Consider the following 21,762-nt stretch of genomic DNA (forward strand, 5'->3'; position numbering starts at 1 on the left):
ACATAAACACCTGCAGGGTTCAGAGGTGGTGGTATAAACACCTGGAGCTCTGCTTTATGTAAAAGTGCAAAATTGAGCAAAGTCTCTGCCTTTTCCATCTATAAAGTTTCAGGAAATGCCGGTCACTGTCACTGTTGTTTAGAATTGCACTTACCTGTTACTTGAGGGGGTTGCACAGACTTTTTAATAAATGTATCCTTTCCCCCAAATGCGATAATGGGTTCTGCAGGTGGAATCCCCTTCTCTCCATTAGAACTGCTGATGTCGGAAAGAGTTATCACTTCTTCAAATGCAGGAGATGAATCTTTGGAGAAGCCATTTTCTTGTTTGGAAGGCTGTAGCCCATTTACCAGAGACCCGCTAAATTAAACAGAAGTATACGGTTTATTATGAGTTATATGACTGCAACACATTTAAAGTGTACTAAAAGCCAAACATTTTTTTAAGCATTGAGGGGAAAAACCTTTGTTAGGATTCTGCTGCTGCTGCTTGGGGCCCTTTTGAATAAATTTCTGTTTGTTCTGGGTACCACTGTCCCTAAGAATGAGGGAGAAAACATTTTGGTGTGCTTTATGTATTTCTTCCAGATCTGTACAATATTTCTTTGTGAAACCCACCATAACACTGTACAGCACCCAGTGAACTGCAAGCAATGACCATTCTTCTGATAACCTCGTTCTCCTACTTTCCAAAGAAATCTTTCACCGTAAAAAAAAAGATTTCTAAATAATTTTAAAGGAGACAAATGCTGCATGTTTTCTTAATAGGCAGTTTAGTTGTTTATTGAACTCAAGATGAATTAAAAGTTAGAAAAGCATTTCACTAATGTCACGTAATACTAGCTAACAACATGTCATAATATTGAAAAAGACTAACGCACCCAGCGGGACCCTTTAGTGTAAATGCACCTTTAGTATTTAAATTCTGTGTATGCTTCATTAACTGATTTTACTCAATTTAGGTGTCAGTTCACTTTTATAAATGTATTATATGCCCTAAAAATCCCAATAATTGTTATGATTTACTGGATATAAAAGTCAATTTACAAGCACAAAGTTTTTCTAATGTGTCAAAATAACCATCTCTTGGCTTGTACAAACAGTGAGTTCTTAAGTGTCTACTGTTGTCAGCAGAAAATGACATATGTGGTGGTATCAACATAACAGATTATAAAGCAAAAAAAAATTCATGAAAAATGGTTTGCCATTTATATCCCCTTTTGTTCGGGAGAAATTAAGCTTATTAGTATCACATAAGTGTAGAAATATTATATTTTAATAAGAAAGAAATAAAAGATAATGAGATAAAACAGCAAACACAGTTTAAAAAATTCATTTTGGGGCTTGTCATGTTTCTATTTGTTTGGCGCCCTCTAATGCATGCTTCACAGTAATGCAGTGCCAACAATAAGGGTTTGTGATGACAAGCTTCCAGCCTGTGTTCATACCTTCAGTTCTATATCAGTTTTGGAGATTTAGGAGTTCATTGAAAGGTGCATTTGACCTTCATCAAGAGATTGGTAAATTGTATGGGAATACAAATCTTGCTTTGATGCAAACAAAAGGCCAACACCGGCCATAGGGGAGGCCAGGCACATCACATACCATGACTAATTCAGAGTGGGTTGGGATCTCCATGCTAAGATCCTAGACCAGTGGTCGCCAACTGGTGGTCCACAAAAAAAAGTTGACATTATTTGCAATATTTATGTTTTAATAATATAACAAAAATAATATTCATAGTAGGTTAGGTTGAAAAAAAGACATAAGTCCATCAAGTTGAACCACTAGGGAAATAAACATATCCCAGATATAAAACCCTATGGAAATAGTTGGTCCAGAGGAAGGCAAAAAAAAGCCCTGATACAATTTTTGCTCCAACAGGGGAAAAAAATTCCTTCTGATTCCATGAGGCAATCGGATGTTCCCTGGATCATCAGTCACTGTTATTTTTACTTTAAAGCCTTAATACCCAGTTATATTATGTGCTTCTAGAAAAGCATCCAACTTTTTCTTAAAGCAATCTATAGTAGTTGCTGAAACTACTTCTTGAGGGAGCCAATTCCACATTTTCACAGACCTTACAGTGAAGTTACAGTTTTTCAAAATAAATTCTTATATTCTGAATGACAATTTGCACTAAATTCACAAACTGTACTAGAGATAGAAAAACAAGGGAGGCGCAGCATGACGACAGTGTAGTCTTAAGTTGTATGAGGCAACCATTGCCGAGCCGTACGCTTCAGTATTGTTTCCATTACGACAATCACCCCGCTCTACAAATACTGATTCTCAATCGATTGTTTTATTCTATTTCTTTATTTCTCAGATGCTCTTTTAGGTAAGTATGACCTTATCTGTGGCATGGCATCAAATAGTTTGACTTTGATAACGATCATTTCCTGTTTGGTCTTAGATTCAAATAAAATAAACCCATATTGAGTGTGAAAAAGCAAACAAACATTTTGCAATTCTTTAGCATTACCAAAGATGATGCAACTAATGATAATAGTAACAATAGTAATACTTCACTTAAATGTGAGATGATCAATGAATCAGAGCCTGCACAGTCCTTGTCAGGCACCATTAGGAAGATCATTACTTTCCTAATGTATTTATCTTTTTTTTTAAAAAAAATAGTAATAGTCCCCGGGAATTAAAATTATGAATTTAGTGGTCCATGAGGTCCAAACGGTTTGCGACCGCTGATCTGGACAGCAGACAAAACCCAACTTAAGATCAGGCTTTATCCCATTTCACCAAATTAATTCTGTTCTTTTGCATTTCAAGTTTATTGCTTGATTATGGGAAAGCTCTTTAATTTTTGGTAACTGCATGCCACCATCCTTGCTTCATAGTTTATTTTAGATGTACCCTTTAAATAAGTTGCAGTAGCTAATTATGCAATTTTAAAAATAATAAAATTGTATCTAGACTAACCCCTGAGGTATGTCAGATGCTGCAGTCCTGTCTTGAATTCTCACCACCTTCTTCTCTGGAAGCTCAATCTTCATGATAACATCAGTGGGTTCTGTGTCAGCTACAGATCACACAAGAAAAAGAAAATCAATTTTCATTCCTGCGCAATAACATAAAATTAGTAGATAAACATAAATATGATAATGTGATGCAAACAAAATAAGGTTGGGTGGTTATAGGTTTCATCCTTTGATATTCAGATTACCTTTGACTGGACTCAATTCTTGTTTGGTCTCTTTTCCATTTAGTGTTTGCTTATCTTCCTTCTTCTGCAAATACATAACAAATTGTATGGTAACACACACATTACTATGGACTTTGTAAAGTGCTGCATAACATGGGTTGGTGCTATATAATTACAAGATAATATTAATACCATGGTTACTGACATAATATCTTTTAGATATGATTTGCAGAGTTACTTGTAGGCATTTTGAAAGAAAAAATAAAACTGCACAGTAAAGTCATACTATGTGGTAATGTGTTCTGTGAAATCAACTAAAATTATTCAAGTGTTAAATATAAGCAGATAATAAAAGGAAATGAAAATACCTAATTTGTTATGCTTTGGTGAATTCAGGTTTTTGTGGAAGAATAATACCAGTAATAAATCAAGTGCTTTATATAGAAGCTTTTTATAATAACAGAACTGCCCAGCCACAGCAGAAGCAACTCTTCACTGCACATGGCTTAGGCTTTTTATGGGCTTTTATAATATTTAGGGGGTAGACTGATAGTACATTTTTGGCAGACAAGTCTATATTAACCAACCTGAAGCCACATTTTTAAATGCCCACAGTTATATTTTATTAGATTAGCAGACAAAAGTTTGACTGGATTCCTTTAACTCGGTGTGCTCATCCACCATTTCTATAATTATGCTGTCAATACAAGATATCATTTAAGTATTTAATTGTCTTTGCAGTACAATCTATTCTGTTAATTATTAAACATGTCTTTGTACTCACTTTGCCTGATGCATCTGATTTTCTTGTTCTCTTCATTATTTCCTCAAGGCGCTAAAATATGTAAAAACAATCAGTGTTATTAAACATCACATCAAAGCCATACCAGCATTACTGTTTAAGAAATCACAGTTTAAGCAACCAACATTTCCCTTTATTCTGTCAAGTACAACTGGCATTTTTCTCTTAGTTCTTTTTGAATAGGCCAACTTTTTTCTGAATTGTCTAATATACATACTTTTTTTACTTGGCCATTTATGTTTAGAGAAGAAGGATGCTAAATGATATGTAAAGAACATCTTCTGTACATAGAGTGAGACTTATGCATGTGTAGTGCAAAAGCTGTATTTGTCTCAAGCTCACTAGAACAGGGGGTTCCCCGAGTCTAGAAGGTAGTAAAGCAAGTGTTCCTATCTGAGCCTCTGATGCTCTATGAAGCCAAGAAATCCTTGTTGTAAAGAGGAATATATCATTTGTAAATGCAATAACAAACCCATAGGCAATCTCTTGTATACTCCTTAATAACTCTATAAGCAGTTTTACATCTTTGGTAAATTGTCTCAATAACAAAACTGCAAATTGCCCAAAAAATACCTGACATTTTAAGAAGATTTCAGAAAGCAAAAAGGGAATTCAGGCAAAAGTAACATGTTATTACTTGCTATAATGCTTTCTAAGACTGAAGGAAAAGCTAAACTCTATACAGAAAAAAAGTAATATTTTAAATCAGTCATGTTAAGTGGAAATTATTTGAATTACTTTACAAATTCAGAAATCCAATGTGTAGCCATGCTTGGCTGTAGATTTGCACCTAATTAATAGGCTAAAGACTTCTCCTTCAACATGGTATGTATTGGAATACAGGAATGCTGAGAAATGTGGTCTAGCTTCTTTGTTTTTCCTACTTTGGGTGTCACATTTTATGGACACTTCTACTGGGTGAATTTGGAAATGAAAATGAGATTTGGCCTATAAACAGATATATTGTCTAATATTTTGCTTGTGTACGTAGTTTGTTTTCCCTTATCAACCTGCTATACAAATACAAAGTTTGGCCCTAAGGTAGTGATGTGGATTTTCCAAATCATATTGCACTGCATGATTCATTGATGTTTTTTTAAGAATTAGGCCCATTTGGTAAACAGTAAGAGATTGTATTAAAAGACACCCAATCAAAAACTAATATGAATTTCTATGAATCCAAGACAGTATTGGATTACTGCACAGTAAAGTTTAATATTATTTTAATATTTTTAACATAGGAAAAAAAGCAAAACTGATGGGGTCTCTCCTCAAAGATTTAGGCATTGCACACAGATGATACAGCCTGGTATGTTTATAGCATTAGCAGGCATACCTTGCTAACATCAAGCCAAATATAACTGAACTCGATGGATTAGGACATATTTCTAATCCAGTCACCAGGAAGTTATTGCCCTTTGCGGATCTACAATCCAAATTTGAACTACATTCACCGGCCATATACAGCTAGCTACGAATCTGTCTTTGCGCCCAAGCTGTCACTAGAGACTTTATCTTTTCACCCCCCACGTTGTTTGAACGTGTATGCGCAGGTGGTCCATCTCACAGAGGGCTGATCTCGGAGATTTAGCAGATATTGACTACTGAACTTGCAATGCCCTTAGTCAAATATATTCATATGACTCAATGGAAGACCATACTGGGCAGGGAACTCCCCCTGGAGCTGTGGTATATTATATGGGGTAAAGCTCATAAGAGTTCGGTATGTATGTTATATAGGGAAATTGTGCTTATGCATTGGTACTATACCCCAGACAGGCTTCACTCCATATATATTTATCTTGCAGTAATAGCTGCTGGAGGTGTGATTCTCAAGTAGGCACCGTGTTTCATATGTTCTAAGAAGTGCATTACTGGAGTCGGGTGAATGCTTTGCTCATTAAAATACTGGAAACCTCTATAAGGTTTAGATCCGGTGACCCATTGGCTGAATATCCCCATTACCAAACTTTCTCTTTTAGCGCATATTCCTACGGCTTCCACATGCCTCACCTCGGTACATTGGAAATCACCCACTCCGCCCTCTGTTGTGGAATTGAGGACACATGTAGGGGATATTTGGCTGATGGAACATTTATCTGCTAGGCTCAATAACTAACTGGAGAAATTTGAGGAAATGTGGGCCCCATGGGATCAAGCAACAGCCACTGGAATTATATAGTTGCTCAAATGAACCTTAAATATGGCTGCACTAGTTGTTTCCCTAGTGAGATCTTGGACTTCTTCCTATTCTTGTCTTTTCCTTTTTTTTTTTATTTGATTTTGCAAAGGCGTATATTTAAGAATGCTCATTTGTTTTACTTAATGCTGGATAAGTACTGATTGTGTATTGATATTATCGATACAAAGGGTTAGAAAAACACAGGTGTATTTGTAATCTTGTTTTTTATCCTGTGGTTTTGTAAGTATTTCATGATGTTTCTTTTCATGTTTTGACATCATTCTGTATTTTGCGCCTACCTTTCTCTTATTGTTTAATTTTTTTTTTTTTGCTTTTTTTTTGTGATCCTGCCTAGTTGTATACTTGTATATGTTAAAAACTTTAATAAAAAATTACATTAAAAAAAACAGCCTAACAAGGATCATTTGAACAGTAAATGCAAAAAGCCACACTCATTACCTTCTTGCGTTCCAGACGCTCCTGCTCTTCTCGCTGGAAATGCTGCTCTCTCTCCAGTCTTTGTCTTTCTGCCTCCTCTCGAGCCTTAGCTTCAGCTTCCTCCTTCTATAAAAAAAAAATGTCAAATTCATATATTATGAAAAAAAAAAATATATATATATATATATATATATATATATATATATATATATATATATATATATTGAGAAGGAAAATTGCAGAGAACACAAATGAAAAAGCTAAAAGAGTGTAAAGTGATTTCAGTTAGTGGTCAGGTAACAGAGGTCCTGCAAATACAGCACAAATTCAATTTCTGAAATCAAACTATTCCTTTTAAAGATTTATTCATATTCATTGGATGTAGTCAGACTGGTGACAGTTTTGTAGGCACCAGATTTGCACACTGCTGCTGCACACTGTGGTTCCTCTCACTAACATTGCTACAGGCTACAATAGTGATGGGTAATGTAGCAGATAGAACCATTGATTCAGCAGGGAACCAGTAATGCTACTGGTTCTTAATTAGGCACTTTCTCTCCACTATTGAAAAGAAATATGATACAAGTCACAGAGTATATTATACCATATATTATATTTTAATATATTAGAGTATTTAATGTTTTCTTTGCAAGGGCAATTTTATTTTGAAGAATGAATTTAGAGACATACCCTTTAAACAAAATATACTGCTGTTTATGCCAGTTGTGGAAGGACCAATGATGACTGTAGTAAATTCATTTACATTTCATTTACAATCCAATTACATTTTGTCTGCATCAAAAGAACAACAGTTATATGGTACAAACAGACAGACTCAATATCTGTATACATAAGACGCAGAACCATTTTCAGAGGTTGGGGTTAGAATGCCTCCAATAGGGGGCAGCAAAGTAACATCTTTGAAATGACCCTTCAGCAATGTCTGAAAGGCTTTGCATGCTGTATACAATCACAGTGCACTGAGTGAACCAATTTTGTCATATGATCGATAGAACAGGACATCCGTGTTGATAACTCGTGTGCTGCAGGGCTTGCTAAAATTATAGCTCCACAGTCATGTAAAAAAAAAACAGTACACCCCCTTTCAATTCTAAGGTCTTAGATATCAGGACATAAACAAAAAGCACCTGGTTGTTAGAGCAGGTTCTAAAATTATTTAAATCTAACCTCAGGTGTAAAGCAACACGCAGCAGATTCCACCATGTCAATATAATTTTAACAAAAATGAGGGCAAAATGGAAAAGCCACATTGTAAAAAGTACACCCTGTGATTCCATAGCCAGCAGAATCAACTTCTATTTCTTCTCTACTTTTCTGTTCATACATTGTACAGAAACTGTGGCCCACTCTGATTACAACCTAGATTTAGTAATTTGACATTTGTGGGTATTTTTTTATATACAGCTCTCTTTAGGTCATGCTGCAGCATTTTGATTAGTTTGAGGCATGGCCTGAGTGAGCCATTGCAACACTTTCATTCTTTTCTTTTTCAGTCATTCTTTTTAGATTTGCTGGTGTGCCTGGGCTCATTGTCCTGTTGCATACCATGATTCAGGCAAAATTTTACTCCCATGCGAATAGCCTCACATTTGACTCTACTATACAGTGGAGTTCATGGTTGATTCCATGACTAAAAGGTGCCAATATCCCGTGTTTGGAAGCCCAAATCATCACCCCCTCCCCACCACCACGCTTCACAGTTGCTATGAGGTGTATGTGCTGACATGTGGTTTTCACTAAACATTGTACTGTGCATTATGGCCAAACGTCCCCACTTTGGTCTTGTCTACCCAGAAATCTTGTGGTGTGTTCAGATACAACTTTGCAAAAATAATCTGTACAGCCATGTTCTTTTTACAGTCATGATCCTTTCAAACAAGCTATACTTTAAACAAGCTATATGTAATTTTTTTTACAATTTCTCTGAGCATTTCACAACTCGGGTTGAATTCTCTGGGTTGTTTTGTCCTGGGAGGACAGGCAACCGTCTTGAATGTTTTCCACCTGTGAATAATCTTTCTCATAATAGAATGATGGACTTCAAATTGGAAATGTCCTTACAGCCCTTACTAGATTGATAAGCAGCAACAATTGCTTCTCTAAGATTATTGCTGATATCTCTTCCCCTTGGAATTGTGCTAACAGGGTCCTCTCCTCCTCCTGTGTTATTGTATGTATCTGTCTGCCACTTGCAGCCCGTTTAATGTATAGCACTACGTAATATGTTTGCGCTATATAAATCCTGTTTATTATTAATAATAGTAATAACACATAACAAAATGCTCCAGACAAGCAAAGTGCCAAAACAACTTTATATAAGTGGTCACACTTGCTGATGATAAATTAATCAAATAATCAACTGCATTCAAATAGTAGCACCTGGCTGCTTCTTACCCTCCTAATTCCTATGGAAGTGGTGTACTAATTTTTTACACACTGCTTCTGCATTTTGACCTAATATTTGTTCAAAAAATACTGACAAAGTGTAGTATTGTTTATCAAGGTTTATATTAAAAAAAACTGTACCTACAGAAGAGATGCTATGACATCCCTTATACACTTTTGTGATGTTTATGGTGGTTTTAGTCATTCTTACTAGTTTCTGAAGTCTCTCAATTTCTTGTTGTTCAGCTTTGGCTTTTTCCTCAGCTTCTTTCTTTTTTTGCTCTTCTTCAAGTTGTCGTCTTTTCTCTTCCTCCAGCTTTCTTTGCTCCTCTAGTCGCCGAGACTCTGCCTCCCTTTGCACCCTCTCCTCAGCCTCTCGGAGAGCACGTTCTTCACGTTCTCTCCTGTATAAAACAGCATACTGCCATTAGTATTGACAGGAGTGTCTCTTTGCAGCAAAAACATTGAATCAAAAAGCATTTACACTAAATTGGAATCAGCTGCTTCTAAAATTAACAACTAATATATCTTCTGAGACAGACAATGTAAAATGTAAACAGAATCCAGTTTATGTAAAAAAACAAAAAATCTGTTAAAAAGGATGCACACATACCAAATGAAAAGTCCATGAAGCAAACAACATCAGTTATTTATTTTATACCACCATACAAAACACCATAAGGGTAAAGGCAACAGGTCCCTTGCCTTTGTTATGTTACCCTGGAGACAGATTAAGCAATGGCTTTGTGAGTGCCTCTTAGGGGTACTGCAAATTCTTTCCAATCATTCTGTGCTATGTTCTTTTTAATAAGTACATTGCTCTACATTTATTTCTTTCTGTAGATTTCACACTACTGCACGGGGCCTTGCATAACTACAATAAGGCAACCCCAGGGCATTCATAATAATAAGGGGCATGGGTATGAGACTTTTGGTCGGGGATCAGCAACAGATCACTAGTGTGAAATTGAGATTGTGATATGGTTTTGTCTGTCTGTACCACCCAGGTAACAGGATTAGTGATGGGAGGGTCACCACTCCCATCACATAACAGCCCAGGCCTTAGGCTTATAAGTGTTGGATGGATTCAATTTTATAGAAGATAATTTCTATAAAGCCATTTCCTTTAAAAAAAAAAAAAATGTGTAATGCATCCTGGTGATCTTTGACCACTTTCATGCTCTTCACCTCTCCAGGGTTGCCTAACTTTGCTTTAGGCTCTAAAAAACGCTTGTCATTAAAAATTGAGTTTCAAAACACCAGGCTACCAATAGCTCCAGGAATTTCCAGAGTGGACAAAAGCCAGTGGATAAAGGGGAAAGAAAAGTGCCTGAAAGGTACAAATAAATATATTGTATATAAGTTTTTGAATTTTTCCAAACAAGAATCCTATTTGCTTCCCTCTAGTTATAACACTACAAAAAAGACCAATAAATTTGATGAATACAACACTATAAACATTAAACATATAATATTTTAATAAATGTATGAAGTGCAAAAATATTTGTTTAATTCTAGAGCAACAGTTTGTATATTTTTGTACTACAACAGAAAAGAAACGAAAAGGCAAACTGCAAATCAAAGGCTCACAAATTATTATTTATTTGCCCACGCCCCTCACTACATGATTGGGATCGATAACACAGCTTGTGCAGGTTCACAGCAGGAATTCTGGTCATATGAACAAGCTAAGCATGTGTACCTTACTGCCAGATTAATAAGAAAGACAAAGATTTTATTATAAAAGTAATACTTTTGTTAAACGGTTAGGTTATACAAGGCATGGGCAAACTACGGCCCAACAGGAATGTTTCTCCGGCCCTGGCCGGTGTCACCCCGAGCAGGCGCACCTGCCAGAGCCGTGGAACACGTCCCCCGGATCTGAGCCTGCAATGGAGAGTTCTGGGGTCATGATGGCCCGGCCCCTCTGTCAAATTCTTTTTTAGATTGTGGCCCTCGAGTCAAAAAGTTTGCCCACCCCTGGGTTATACTGTCTGAGCTTGTCAATTATACTGTATATTGTATAGTTACTTTTTATGTATTTAATATTTAGAACATTTTCAATTCAATATTTTTATTTTATTCATCTCAATTAAGTCAACATCACATCTAGCTGACAGTAAATATAAACACGAGAACACAGACGGCTGCAACGGCTAACCCTCCAGTATCAGTATTCTGCTTGCTTTAACATAGGCTGAATGCAGTAATAAAGGTTTTCAGTCTATTGCAAGAAAATTCTAGTCCTTTTAACTAAACCCACTTAGAACATTCCAGACCATATTACTTCCCTCTGCTTGGATGACACTTACCTTTGTTGTTCCTCTTTCTCTCTCCTCTCCTGCTCTTCTCTTTCCCTTTGTTCCCTGGCCTGCCGCCTTTTCTCTGCTAGCAGGCGAGCAGCTTCATCTTTATCTGTAGTGCCAGCCATGGGCTTGCTTGGAGATGGGGCAGGAGAAGGTGCAATCACTGCCGCAGAGACAGGTGTGGGGGCTGGTACAGTAGCAGGGGTATTGGAAGGAACAGACTCTACATATAATATATAGAAGAACAATTACAAGAAGAAAAACACATCATCTATAAATAAGAAAAAAAGGAAAAAATAAAGAAAATGCTTGAGTAAAAAATCTATAAAAAAAGAAAGAAAAAGAGAATACAACCACTACAAAAGTGGGGTAATTTTCCCTTTCTTCTAGATCGAGTGACTGCTGTAACAGGGAAAGGAAATGAATGGAATTTCCCTTATAAAAATAAATATCCCAACAATACTTGCCAGATGTTCTAACCCTCAACCATTTTTTCTAAATATTTCATTGTAGAATATCTCCTCTTAGCAGAGATCTGTTACAGCAATCACTGCTATTGGGACAGGAAGTAAAGGAAATCCTCCTCATCAAACAAAAGAAAAACATTTTGCTAGAAGTTTCACTTAAACTAATATAGCTGTATTCCCCTATATATTTCATCATGATGTTAAAGACTATTTAATGATACCAGTTTAACAGATAACACTGTTTATTGTATTCTTTAGGAGTTATCAGTACATCAAATAAGCCATAATGTCTGTAGTTTGTATTTCACAGTTTACATACACTGTAGAACACTATTTATTATTTAAAGTGACTCTTTTAGGTTGAAAAAAAAAAATAGAGAAAAGTATTTGTGCTTGACTCTCCAGCTGCTCATGTCTTCTACCAAAACTCTATTCCAAAGCTTCAGCCCCTGTAAGACTAACCAGCATTCAACAGTTCTAAATCATTGGATACCTGTGTCCTCCATTGTGCATCATGGTCCCATCTGCTGACCTCTATGTCCCAACAGGATTCAACAGTGACCAAAGGGTTGAAGAATTGAACCACAGTGCATGACATGGGACACTGGCATCTGATATTCTGGTTAAATCTATCTTACTTTATGGAATTATTATATATTGTTAATCTAAAATAGTTCAACATGAGGACAAAAACTCCAGAATGAGTTCTACCAAAATAATCTGTAAATAACTAATTTGTTGCAGAGTTAAACAAAGAAGTACTGGCACAGCAAAAACCTGACATCAAAGTGGTAAGGGTAGTCATACTAAAATACACATGGTCATATATGTCTACTTTTTTAGTTACATTAAACAATGTAAAATTTAATTTGGGTGACGAAATTTTAAATCATTTTATACTTCACATGGATAAATTTGGTAAAGGTTTGCTGCTCAACAGACACCAATCAGTTTGTGTCCATGTATTAGGCCCTAAAGGTGTTGAGTGTATGGTCTCAAACAATCATCACTAAAAAAGAACATCACTTAAAAAGAGGTAACTGCCCATGTACAATATACAATACTAACCTGTACTAGGTGCTGTGCTGCTTGTGGTACTCTCTGGTGTCTCCTGTGTCTTTGTATCCTCCAGCTGGGATGCAGGAGATGGCTGCCTTTCCTTTTCAACCTTCTGCTCTGCTTTCTTCTCTTTAGGTTTCCTGGGAGTTTTCTCTTCTTTCAACTTCTCAGTTTTGGGTTTTGGTTTAGGTGTCCCCTGTGAACTTTTTGGGGGAGTCACTTTTGGTGTTGTTGGAGCAGAAGGACCTGGACAAGGTGAGACTGGGCGCCGAGTGGGTGTTGAAGGGGAGGACGGGCGTTTTTTGGACTTCATACTACTGCTAAACAACAGAAGGGATTATAACCTCGTTCCCCAATGCCAATACCATAAACTTATTTTACTTCACCATCAATGTACCTTTTAACAGGGGTGGGAGATCCTCGGCTCTTTGTGACCGGTAAGGACTGTCTTTTCTTGATGATTCGCTCTCTGTTCAGGGCACTTCTCTCACGCTCATTTTCTCTATCTTTTTCCTTCTTCTCTTTCTTTTTCTGCAAAGTAAGCAATATAGTTACATAGAATATTTAAATATATATGGAAATATCAGGGTATGTTTTCACAGAACACAAACAAGCAAAGGTCTATCCAATCTAAGATTGCCGATGTCTTAAAACACTATTCAACTGGCAATACAGTTTTCAGTTTTATTAGAGTCTACCGTAGATACCCGAGTATAAGCCGATCTGTTCAGCACCCAAAATGTAGAGCACCCGAACCGGCAGCTGCATCCAGCAGTTTCCATCCACTGATGACAATGTCATCAGGCTGTGTCAGAAATAGGCTGGCCGCAAAAGCCGAAAAGACAGCGGGGGTAAGGCGGCTGGCGTAACTCCAGTGCCAAAATTCAAAAGTACACAATGCATAAGAATAACCCACTTACCTTGTTCCGGACACATCTTCTTTCTTCAGCCGCTGAATGCAGAGACGATCTCCGGGGTTTCCCGGTGACGTCGGTGCATGTGTCAGTATGGCCGGGACGAGTGGCGGGAATTTTAAATAGTTTTGTATTGGATTCAATAAAAATTAGCTGTACCGAGTCCAATACAAAGAAATCTTCATGTAATATATATAATTATATTATATATTATATATATATATATATATATATATATATTATATTACATGTTTAACTATTTTTTTAACAGATTTTTGTGTTTTTTTATATAAAGTTTATTAATAAATATTGGACATATTTCAGTGAGTTATGCCTAAGACTTAAAAGCCTACAATGTAAAATAAATTTCCATGCAAAGGGGGGGTACAGTAGCTGAATGCAGAACCTCTTTGTACTGCTTTCAGCCACTTTTTCCGGACAGAATTATACCCCCAGGGAGGTTAAAGAGAATTTAGTGGTTAGGTATGGTAAGTAGTATACCTACCTATCCACTAAATTCTCACTATGGTATTTGTTTACCGTATTATGGCTGTAATGGCCGTATTATGCAATTTTATTGTTATTTTGAATATTAAAACTTGCCAGTAGCTGCCCCCCCCGGCTTATACTCCAGTTATTCAATATTCTTGTTTTCCAGGGTAAGAATAGGTACCTCGGCTTATACTCGGATCGACTTTTACTCAAGTATATATGGTACTTTGCATTAGCCACTACTGGCACTAAATTCCTGGGAGCATTGTACCTTTATCCACATCCCATCATAACATTTTTCTTCTAAGCAAAATTAAGCTAAGCATTCCACTAAAAAAAAAAAGTCACAGAATTTTTGACAACAAATTCCTGACATCACAAAGTACAGTAACAGTACACTTTTTGAAAAGCTCAATGTGATTGCCTAAGCTCAATCTGTTAAAGCCAGCTGTCTCTCAAACTATGACCATCAGAGGGACTAAGCTGTGCAAGTAGGAAATTTTGATGAACTCAGAAAGCAGCAAAGGTGTTTACCTGTAAGAGACAGGTGCACAAAGAGAAGAACATAGGGACAACTAGAGAGATACCTGGATTTACATTAATATGTCACCTGAGGGCAAAAGTATGTAATGATGATAAATGATGAGTAAACAAAACATAGTACCACCCTGGGCAAAAAAAAAAAATGGAAGCATTTTTAGGGGGTGGACTGTGAGTGAGCTTTGCCAGTGGAAAGAACCTGTAATTGTATTTCTAATTAGGTAGTCTGTGTATACCTTTACCCGTACAGGGCAAAAAACAGGTTCATTTAGCTGTCCATTTCAAAGTAGTTTATATTTAACTTTCCATACACTCCTCTATTGTTTGCTGGAACAAAGTAAAATAGAAAAGAGGTCTGTGCAATCACCAAGTTGGCCTGTTCAGAGATTTCCCAGGTGTGACCTGGGTACACCTACATGTCTCACTCAACAGAACAGCTAGGTAGGGGAGCAAATGTTAAAGTGTAAGGAAGGGGAAGGAATGAACACGTTCACATTAAATAGCTTAAAGTTGCTGCTCACTGGAGATGTGTCACTGCGTTTCCTGGGTGTTATGTCGGGGCTGCCGGCAGTGGTCCTTCGACGTTCTGAACAGCGATGCTTGTGGCCATTACAAGATGTCAGTGGACTTGCAGATGCAGAACGAGGACATACTAATGAACCTGAAAGGTGAGAAAGGCATGTGAGTGCAGCAATCGATCATACATAACTGAAAGTAACTAAGGATGTGTTGGTAATGTTTCATGCTTACTTAAATCTCTGCTGTTTCCTGGAAGGTTTGCTGCACTCCGGCTTCTTGCTAGAAAGGACAGGGTGGGTGTCATCAACCGATCCACAATACTGCTTTCCCAAGGACTGAGCGGCAAGCTCCTGTCTGCCAAAGGATAAGGAAGGAGATAGAAAAATTACACACCGGAAGTGAAAAAAAAAAAGTGGAAGGCTCAATCACCACAATCATTTTATTTTCTATCAAATAAAAAATGCAAAAAAAGTGATACAGCAATAACATGCACCAGCTGCAAAAGGGGGAGGGGTTACAGATTTGAAGGTTACTCATCATTGGTGGAGGAGTGTATAACAAGTGTATGATATTTTGTACATTACTACAAAGGGGTGGGTAAATGGTCATAGGGAAGTGAGAAAGACATGCAACATTACATATACACCTAAATTGGGGCCCAGTCATTTTATTAATATGTTCCATAGCAAATAGAGGGACTAGGCATAAACCACATTTGCATTCCATGGTGATTCTCAGAACTGTTTCTGTTGTATTCTGCTGCAAAGCAACGAAGACAAAAACACCCGTATTGCATAGGGGATTGCAAGTTTTTTTCTCTCTTGCCATTAATAGAGGGAGTAAATCGTAAGGATAACTATCACATTTAAAGGTCCAGGAAGGTTACTAATACATACCAAATATGGTTTGTGTATTAGTAACCTTAACTTTTATTATTGATATCTAGTCATATATTGTTTGAGAGGGAAAATGTCAAGCCAACATTTTTTGTATAACATTCTTATAGTTTTGGCATTATAAATACAATACAAAAATCAAGACAGAAAAAATAAATAAATAAACAAACATGGGGTATAACAAGAAAAGTTTAGTTAACAATTTTGAGAAAGCTTGTTTGACTAGTTGTTCATTCCAACCTAAGGGGGCTGAGTAAAAAACATTAAAATGTTTGTGGATTGCTTTTAGTTTTCTTGTGTGAATGTGAACCTACTATATATGACAAATATAACAAAAGAATCTTCAGTTTTAGAAATGTAAGCATGATGTAATCTTTAATACCCTAAACAAACTACATAAAGTAATCAGATTGTAAGTAAGAATGTTTACAACAAAAAGACAGGGCAGCAAGTTCTCTGTTATAAAGATGAAACTTCCTCCTCTGTTATCCGCCCTGGAAATATTTGGGAGGCCATGGCTGGTAACGAGCTACATTCCTAAGAAACTGAAACTCATCCGGAGACACAGCAGCTTACACAAGCAGCTCTATTTAAAAACATAAATATACAGGCTTGTAATCTCAGAAACTCAAGTTAATAACTTTTTTTTACACGCAAAGAGTATAATACAATGAAAAGCTATACAACATTAATAAAAAAACATAAATGTACTAACTCAGTGCAACATACTACTACACTAGTTGTGTGCCACTTAAAGAAGATTTGTATGGCCGACTATGAACTCTGAACTTTAGCAGTGCACCTGGCATTGCCGGGACATCTGGTCCCCACTTGTTATGGTAAATTCAGGGTGCTGCAATGAAGGGAATGTTGCTGTTCATATCACAAAGACTGACAGAAGATCTGTCTCATAAAATATTCCACTATGCTGGATCATCTCACTCCATAGTCTGTCAAAGCAAAATTCACACCATGCAGCTGTTACTACTAATGCCTGAATTGGCCAAATCAAAAGTGAAATTGTATAGTATATGACAGACTCAGAGATAACCAAAACACTTAAGGACAAGCTGTAACAGCTATTGTCCAATTATATAAAGGAAGCAAGTTTTTTTTAATTAAGCTCTGCAGTTATATTTTTTTTTTTGTTTATTTGTATAACATCTTTAATATATTTTCTGCTGCGGTAATGATATACAGTTTCAAAGTATTGCTGGACTTCTGATAAGAAAGTATAGAACCAACATCTTGCTTTCTGGAAGACTTATTAAACTGCTAGTTAAAATATTGAGGCTTTAGTCTGCTGAGGAGTGGAATAGGCCCATCCTGTGGTAATTCAGGTTTATTTTTGGCACAGCAGCTGTGACAAAGAAACTTCAAAGAAGAAAAATATTTCAAGGATGATGTTCCATCTGTTGGCTGTAATTGATAAACGTGAAACAAACATGCAATAATTCATATGTACTTCTAAATAAGTACTGAACATAAAGAATTGAAAAAAAAATCCTCTAAGTTGCAATTGTCCTTTCTAGCAATCGAAAAAAGCATGTTCATTCATATTACATGTGCAGAAAACCACAGACACCGGCAAATTTGAGAGGAACAAGAACACAAGAACAATGTAAATGAAATAAAACTTGGCTGAATGATTTCCTCCAACACCCACTTCTGCACCGATGGGTGTTTGTCAAGGTTCATGCATTACCATTGACTACAAAATGTCTGTAATCAATCACTATCTTATGCACTCTATATAATTTTAAAGCTGAACTCCAGGAATTTAGGACTCAATAAAGAATATAGGATTAATGCAGCTATTTATTTATTGACAATAATTATTGCAACCATATATAAGAAACAATCCTATTTGGTTATCAGCTTTTTACCATACTCTGTTTAGCAATACTCACACTGGGGAAACAGTAAGGAGAATCAATTTGGGAGCCAATCAGGTGTGTTGAATGCAAATGCACTGGTAAGGAACATGGTAATATTTGGAAATAGTAGAAAAAGCTTTAAGATGACCTTGGCCTGCTGCTGCACTTTCACTGTCCAAGTAAGCAGGCAGTGAATAGAAGACACCACTGTATCTCTTCTATAATCTATATTTGTAAGTGGTGGCATCCAGCGGACTGTGCTGTGTGGCAGGGTTTTGGAATGCCAAGAACTTGATGAGCAAAAATACAAATCCTTTTGGAGGAAAACAGCTTTTTTCTATACATTTTATCTATGTATTCAGTTGCTTGCCTGGAGTTTAGCTTTAAAGTCACCTAGATTATACTAAACCAACATCCGTACGTAAGTACTGAAGAGGTAATTCCATTACAACAACACTACAAAACTCTTACTTCTATTTGGAGAATTCCACAATGTGGCAGAAGATTTAGATAGTCGCTTGTTGATTATAGAGTCAACATGTCTGGGAAGGTTCACTGCAGATATGGAGCATCTGTTTGGGCCTGAAGTAAAGAGACACAGTAGAAACCAGCCAGCATTTACACAGCTGTATGAACTCTTTTCATTAAAATTCATAATAGCGTTTAATGCATTTATAGACATATGGGCTGGAGTGGATACAAAATGTAAGTTTTTCTTATACATTTTTTTTAATAAATTAAGGATGACAACCTGGTTAAAACTTTCAAAATCAGAACCCAACACAAAAGAAGTCAAAAGGCAATTCCAAAATAGAAATTGAGGAATACCCACAGCTGCCTTTTAAATGAAGTGCTGCACACAGGTCTAGTAGAATTGTATTCTAATTTCCTATTGTTCACTACCCTTACAGCAAAGGACAAGCTGGAAGAGCCATGAACTGTATTTTAATGGGCATGTATGTCAATATTTGCTGCCACTATAGGTTTTTGTAAGTATGTCCCCAAAAAGAAATAAGGCAATTACTAAACTACAGCCCTGCTAGCAAATCTACTACCAGCATCCCCTAATCATACCTCCTTTAGGAGAGTTCTGATTGAGTGCTCCTGCCCACGACCATCGCTGTTGACGAATTTCTGCCCAAGTCTTCTTAGTGGTACGGTTGACTGCGGCCTCATATTTTTCCTAGGAATTGAAATTTAACATATTAAAGTGGAAAACATGACATGACGTCTATGTCTGGGTGGCACATTGACTTAGTGACCAGCACTCTGATTACTGGTCACTAATACTAGGTTCTCAGGTTCAAATCTCAACCAGCCTACCTCAGTATTTTCCCTAGGACTTTTTTTAAGCTGGGTGGGAAGGAGCTGTGGGCGGGTGGCATTCCCCGTATTGTGACCCAACTTTAATGTAACTGCCCAAAAACAGCCAGGTGGTTACTGAAAGAGCCGGGTGGTGCGCCCAGCAATGGCAATTGTATATAGATTTACTCTATGTACTCTGTTTTCCACCCACATCTCAACAACATACTGGTAAATTAACTGGCTTATCCTCAAATTGGACTTAGACTAAAGCCATATACACACGTGCAATAATAGTCGTTGGAAAGGATCTTTCACGATCCTTTCCGACGACTATTATTGAACGATGCATGAACGAGTGCTGTATATACAGCACCGTTCTGCTTCATAGAGAGGGGCAAAGGAGAGCGACAGAGCGGTACCGCACTGCGCGCTCTCTCCTTTCCCTTCTATTAGGTGCGTTAGTCGTCCATCGATCTGCCAGGACAGTCGTTCGGACAATGGACGACTGGCACTGTACACTTGCCAGATTCCCGCCCGATATCAGCCCTGAGCCGATTATTGGGCGAGAATCATTGGGTTGGACGGACGTGTGTACATAGCTTAAGACTAAGGACACAAATACAAATGGGACAGTAGACTGTAAGCTTCTTTGAGAGAACTTACCATGGACAGTAAAGCAATGCAGAAGCTCTCAATGCTATGTAATTACAATATACTATAACTTTACTTTGATTTACTACACCCAAGAGTTTATTGGTGTCAGAGTGTAATACACTCAATACTGCATAATATTCAGCTAGGTAATACATAGGTCAAATGCCAATTTCTTTCAGCCTAGATATCTGTAAAGGTTCAACACTGTGCTATCATTGCCATTTTTACTGCTTCCTAACTCAGATTATGACAGCCAACACTACATGAATACTGCTTTAAATGAGACAATCACTTGAGACACAGCAGTAATAACCTCCTTTAAGTGTAATTATTACAGATTAGCAACAAAAAGGTCACATTTTACAGCAGCTATGGCACCTTTTTAGTAGCCATCTAATAATATTTAACAGTACATGTGACACAACTCAAACACTAAGCATTAGGGATGGTTTCAGACTAAATATTTGACAATTTAGGGCAATAGTTAGAATCTGTTATATGTAGGTAAAGACCAGGAGTAGTAACAGGTCAAATAGAAAACAATTACAGACCACCATTACCTTGTTCTTCTCATGCTTTAACCTTTGCCGTTCCTCCAGGAGGACCCTTTTCTTTTCAGCTTTAAGCCTTTGTTCTTCCAGTCCCTTCCTTCTGTCTTGTATTTGCTTCTCTCTAAGCTGTTTTGCCTTCTCCTCTTTCTCAAGCCACACATTTTTCTTGGCAGCTGAAAAGTTAAAAGAAATGTTTAGGATTACAAAATGATGTTCAGTTTAAATTAGTGTCAGATGATATCAGCACTTTTGTAACACATAAAACACAAGTCCCTAGTATGGGGGTCAATAGGATAATGCTATTCCCTGCCTTATATACTTGCAGTCTGTTGTCATATGAATATCAGTACCCTGAGGTCTGACATGCTAAGCCTAATTATTGCAAACATGAATGTTCCTAGAAGATGCAATCATAAATGTGAACTAACATGTCAGTTATTCTTCCACATCACTGCAGGCTTTCAACTGTTTTTGACATATAGCATCTTACATTAAAAATATAACACTGTTGAGTTTTATATTGCTAAACTTCGAACCTGTGGAGAAGAAAAAAACTATTTTTGGGCAACAACTTGCAGGTTCCCTCTATTCCATGAAATTGAAAGTAGCATACTTGCTGCAAACTATCTTTTTTTAACCCACCACTACATGTTGTGCCATTTTATTTCCCTTTATTATTATGAATCTGAAGTTTTTCCCTTAAAAATAAAAAGGAAGGAATCATATGTTCATCTTGCTCGATACTGGTCTGTAGGAGGAATCAGGTGAAGCCAGTGCATAATTGCAATAACGCCCTACTTAACAGTAACTGACATTATATGAACGTCATGCCTATATAAACTAATACGCACAGCTTTATCCTAATGTGGTCAATAGACGACCATTAGGTTGATGCTTTGGGTTACTCAAGTAGCATAGGAAAGTTTCTTCCATACTGTTTATTAATCATCTATAATAAATAAATACATTACAGCACATATCTTAATACAATAAGGAACACTGCAATTCAGCATCCTACAGTATATCATTAGCTGAAGTTCCTGAATTAGTGAGAAGAGGAGTGAGATTTGCAACAACTCATTCTCATCTGGATGAATATGGTTCTATGGAAATTGTATGCACCACATAAGACACAGCCGCTGTGATTGACAACCCCTGAAGCCCAGGGGCTAACATAGTAAGTGGATATTGT

At 36.9% G+C, this 21,762-nt stretch overlaps 1 protein-coding gene across 3 annotated transcripts in view; it reads right to left on the minus strand.

The window, feature by feature from the left end:
• MAP7D1 (MAP7 domain containing 1) overlaps positions 1 to 21,762 on the minus strand; it is a 60,132-nt gene that overhangs the window by 1,155 nt on the left and 37,215 nt on the right. Inside the window, exons 4-17 of one of the 3 annotated variants that reach the window (XM_072419845.1) lie at positions 20,580 to 20,743; positions 19,135 to 19,243; positions 18,532 to 18,642; positions 15,519 to 15,641; positions 15,290 to 15,429; positions 13,220 to 13,353; positions 12,832 to 13,142; positions 11,303 to 11,519; positions 9,202 to 9,394; positions 6,606 to 6,710; positions 3,947 to 3,997; positions 3,184 to 3,247; positions 2,940 to 3,039; positions 155 to 360 (exon numbers count right to left, since the gene is read on the minus strand). In XM_072419845.1, the coding sequence (XP_072275946.1) occupies positions 155 to 360; positions 2,940 to 3,039; positions 3,184 to 3,247; positions 3,947 to 3,997; positions 6,606 to 6,710; positions 9,202 to 9,394; positions 11,303 to 11,519; positions 12,832 to 13,142; positions 13,220 to 13,353; positions 15,290 to 15,429; positions 15,519 to 15,641; positions 18,532 to 18,642; positions 19,135 to 19,243; positions 20,580 to 20,743 (2,028 nt within the window). The remainder of the gene's footprint in view (positions 1 to 154; positions 361 to 2,939; positions 3,040 to 3,183; positions 3,248 to 3,946; positions 3,998 to 6,605; positions 6,711 to 9,201; positions 9,395 to 11,302; positions 11,520 to 12,831; positions 13,143 to 13,219; positions 13,354 to 15,289; positions 15,430 to 15,518; positions 15,642 to 18,531; positions 18,643 to 19,134; positions 19,244 to 20,579; positions 20,744 to 21,762) is intronic. The other 2 variants (XM_072419854.1, XM_072419862.1) reach the window with 2 other exon arrangements.

This window comes from Pyxicephalus adspersus, chromosome 1 (assembly GCF_032062135.1).
Source record: "Pyxicephalus adspersus chromosome 1, UCB_Pads_2.0, whole genome shotgun sequence".
NCBI lineage: Eukaryota > Metazoa > Chordata > Amphibia > Anura > Pyxicephalidae > Pyxicephalus > Pyxicephalus adspersus.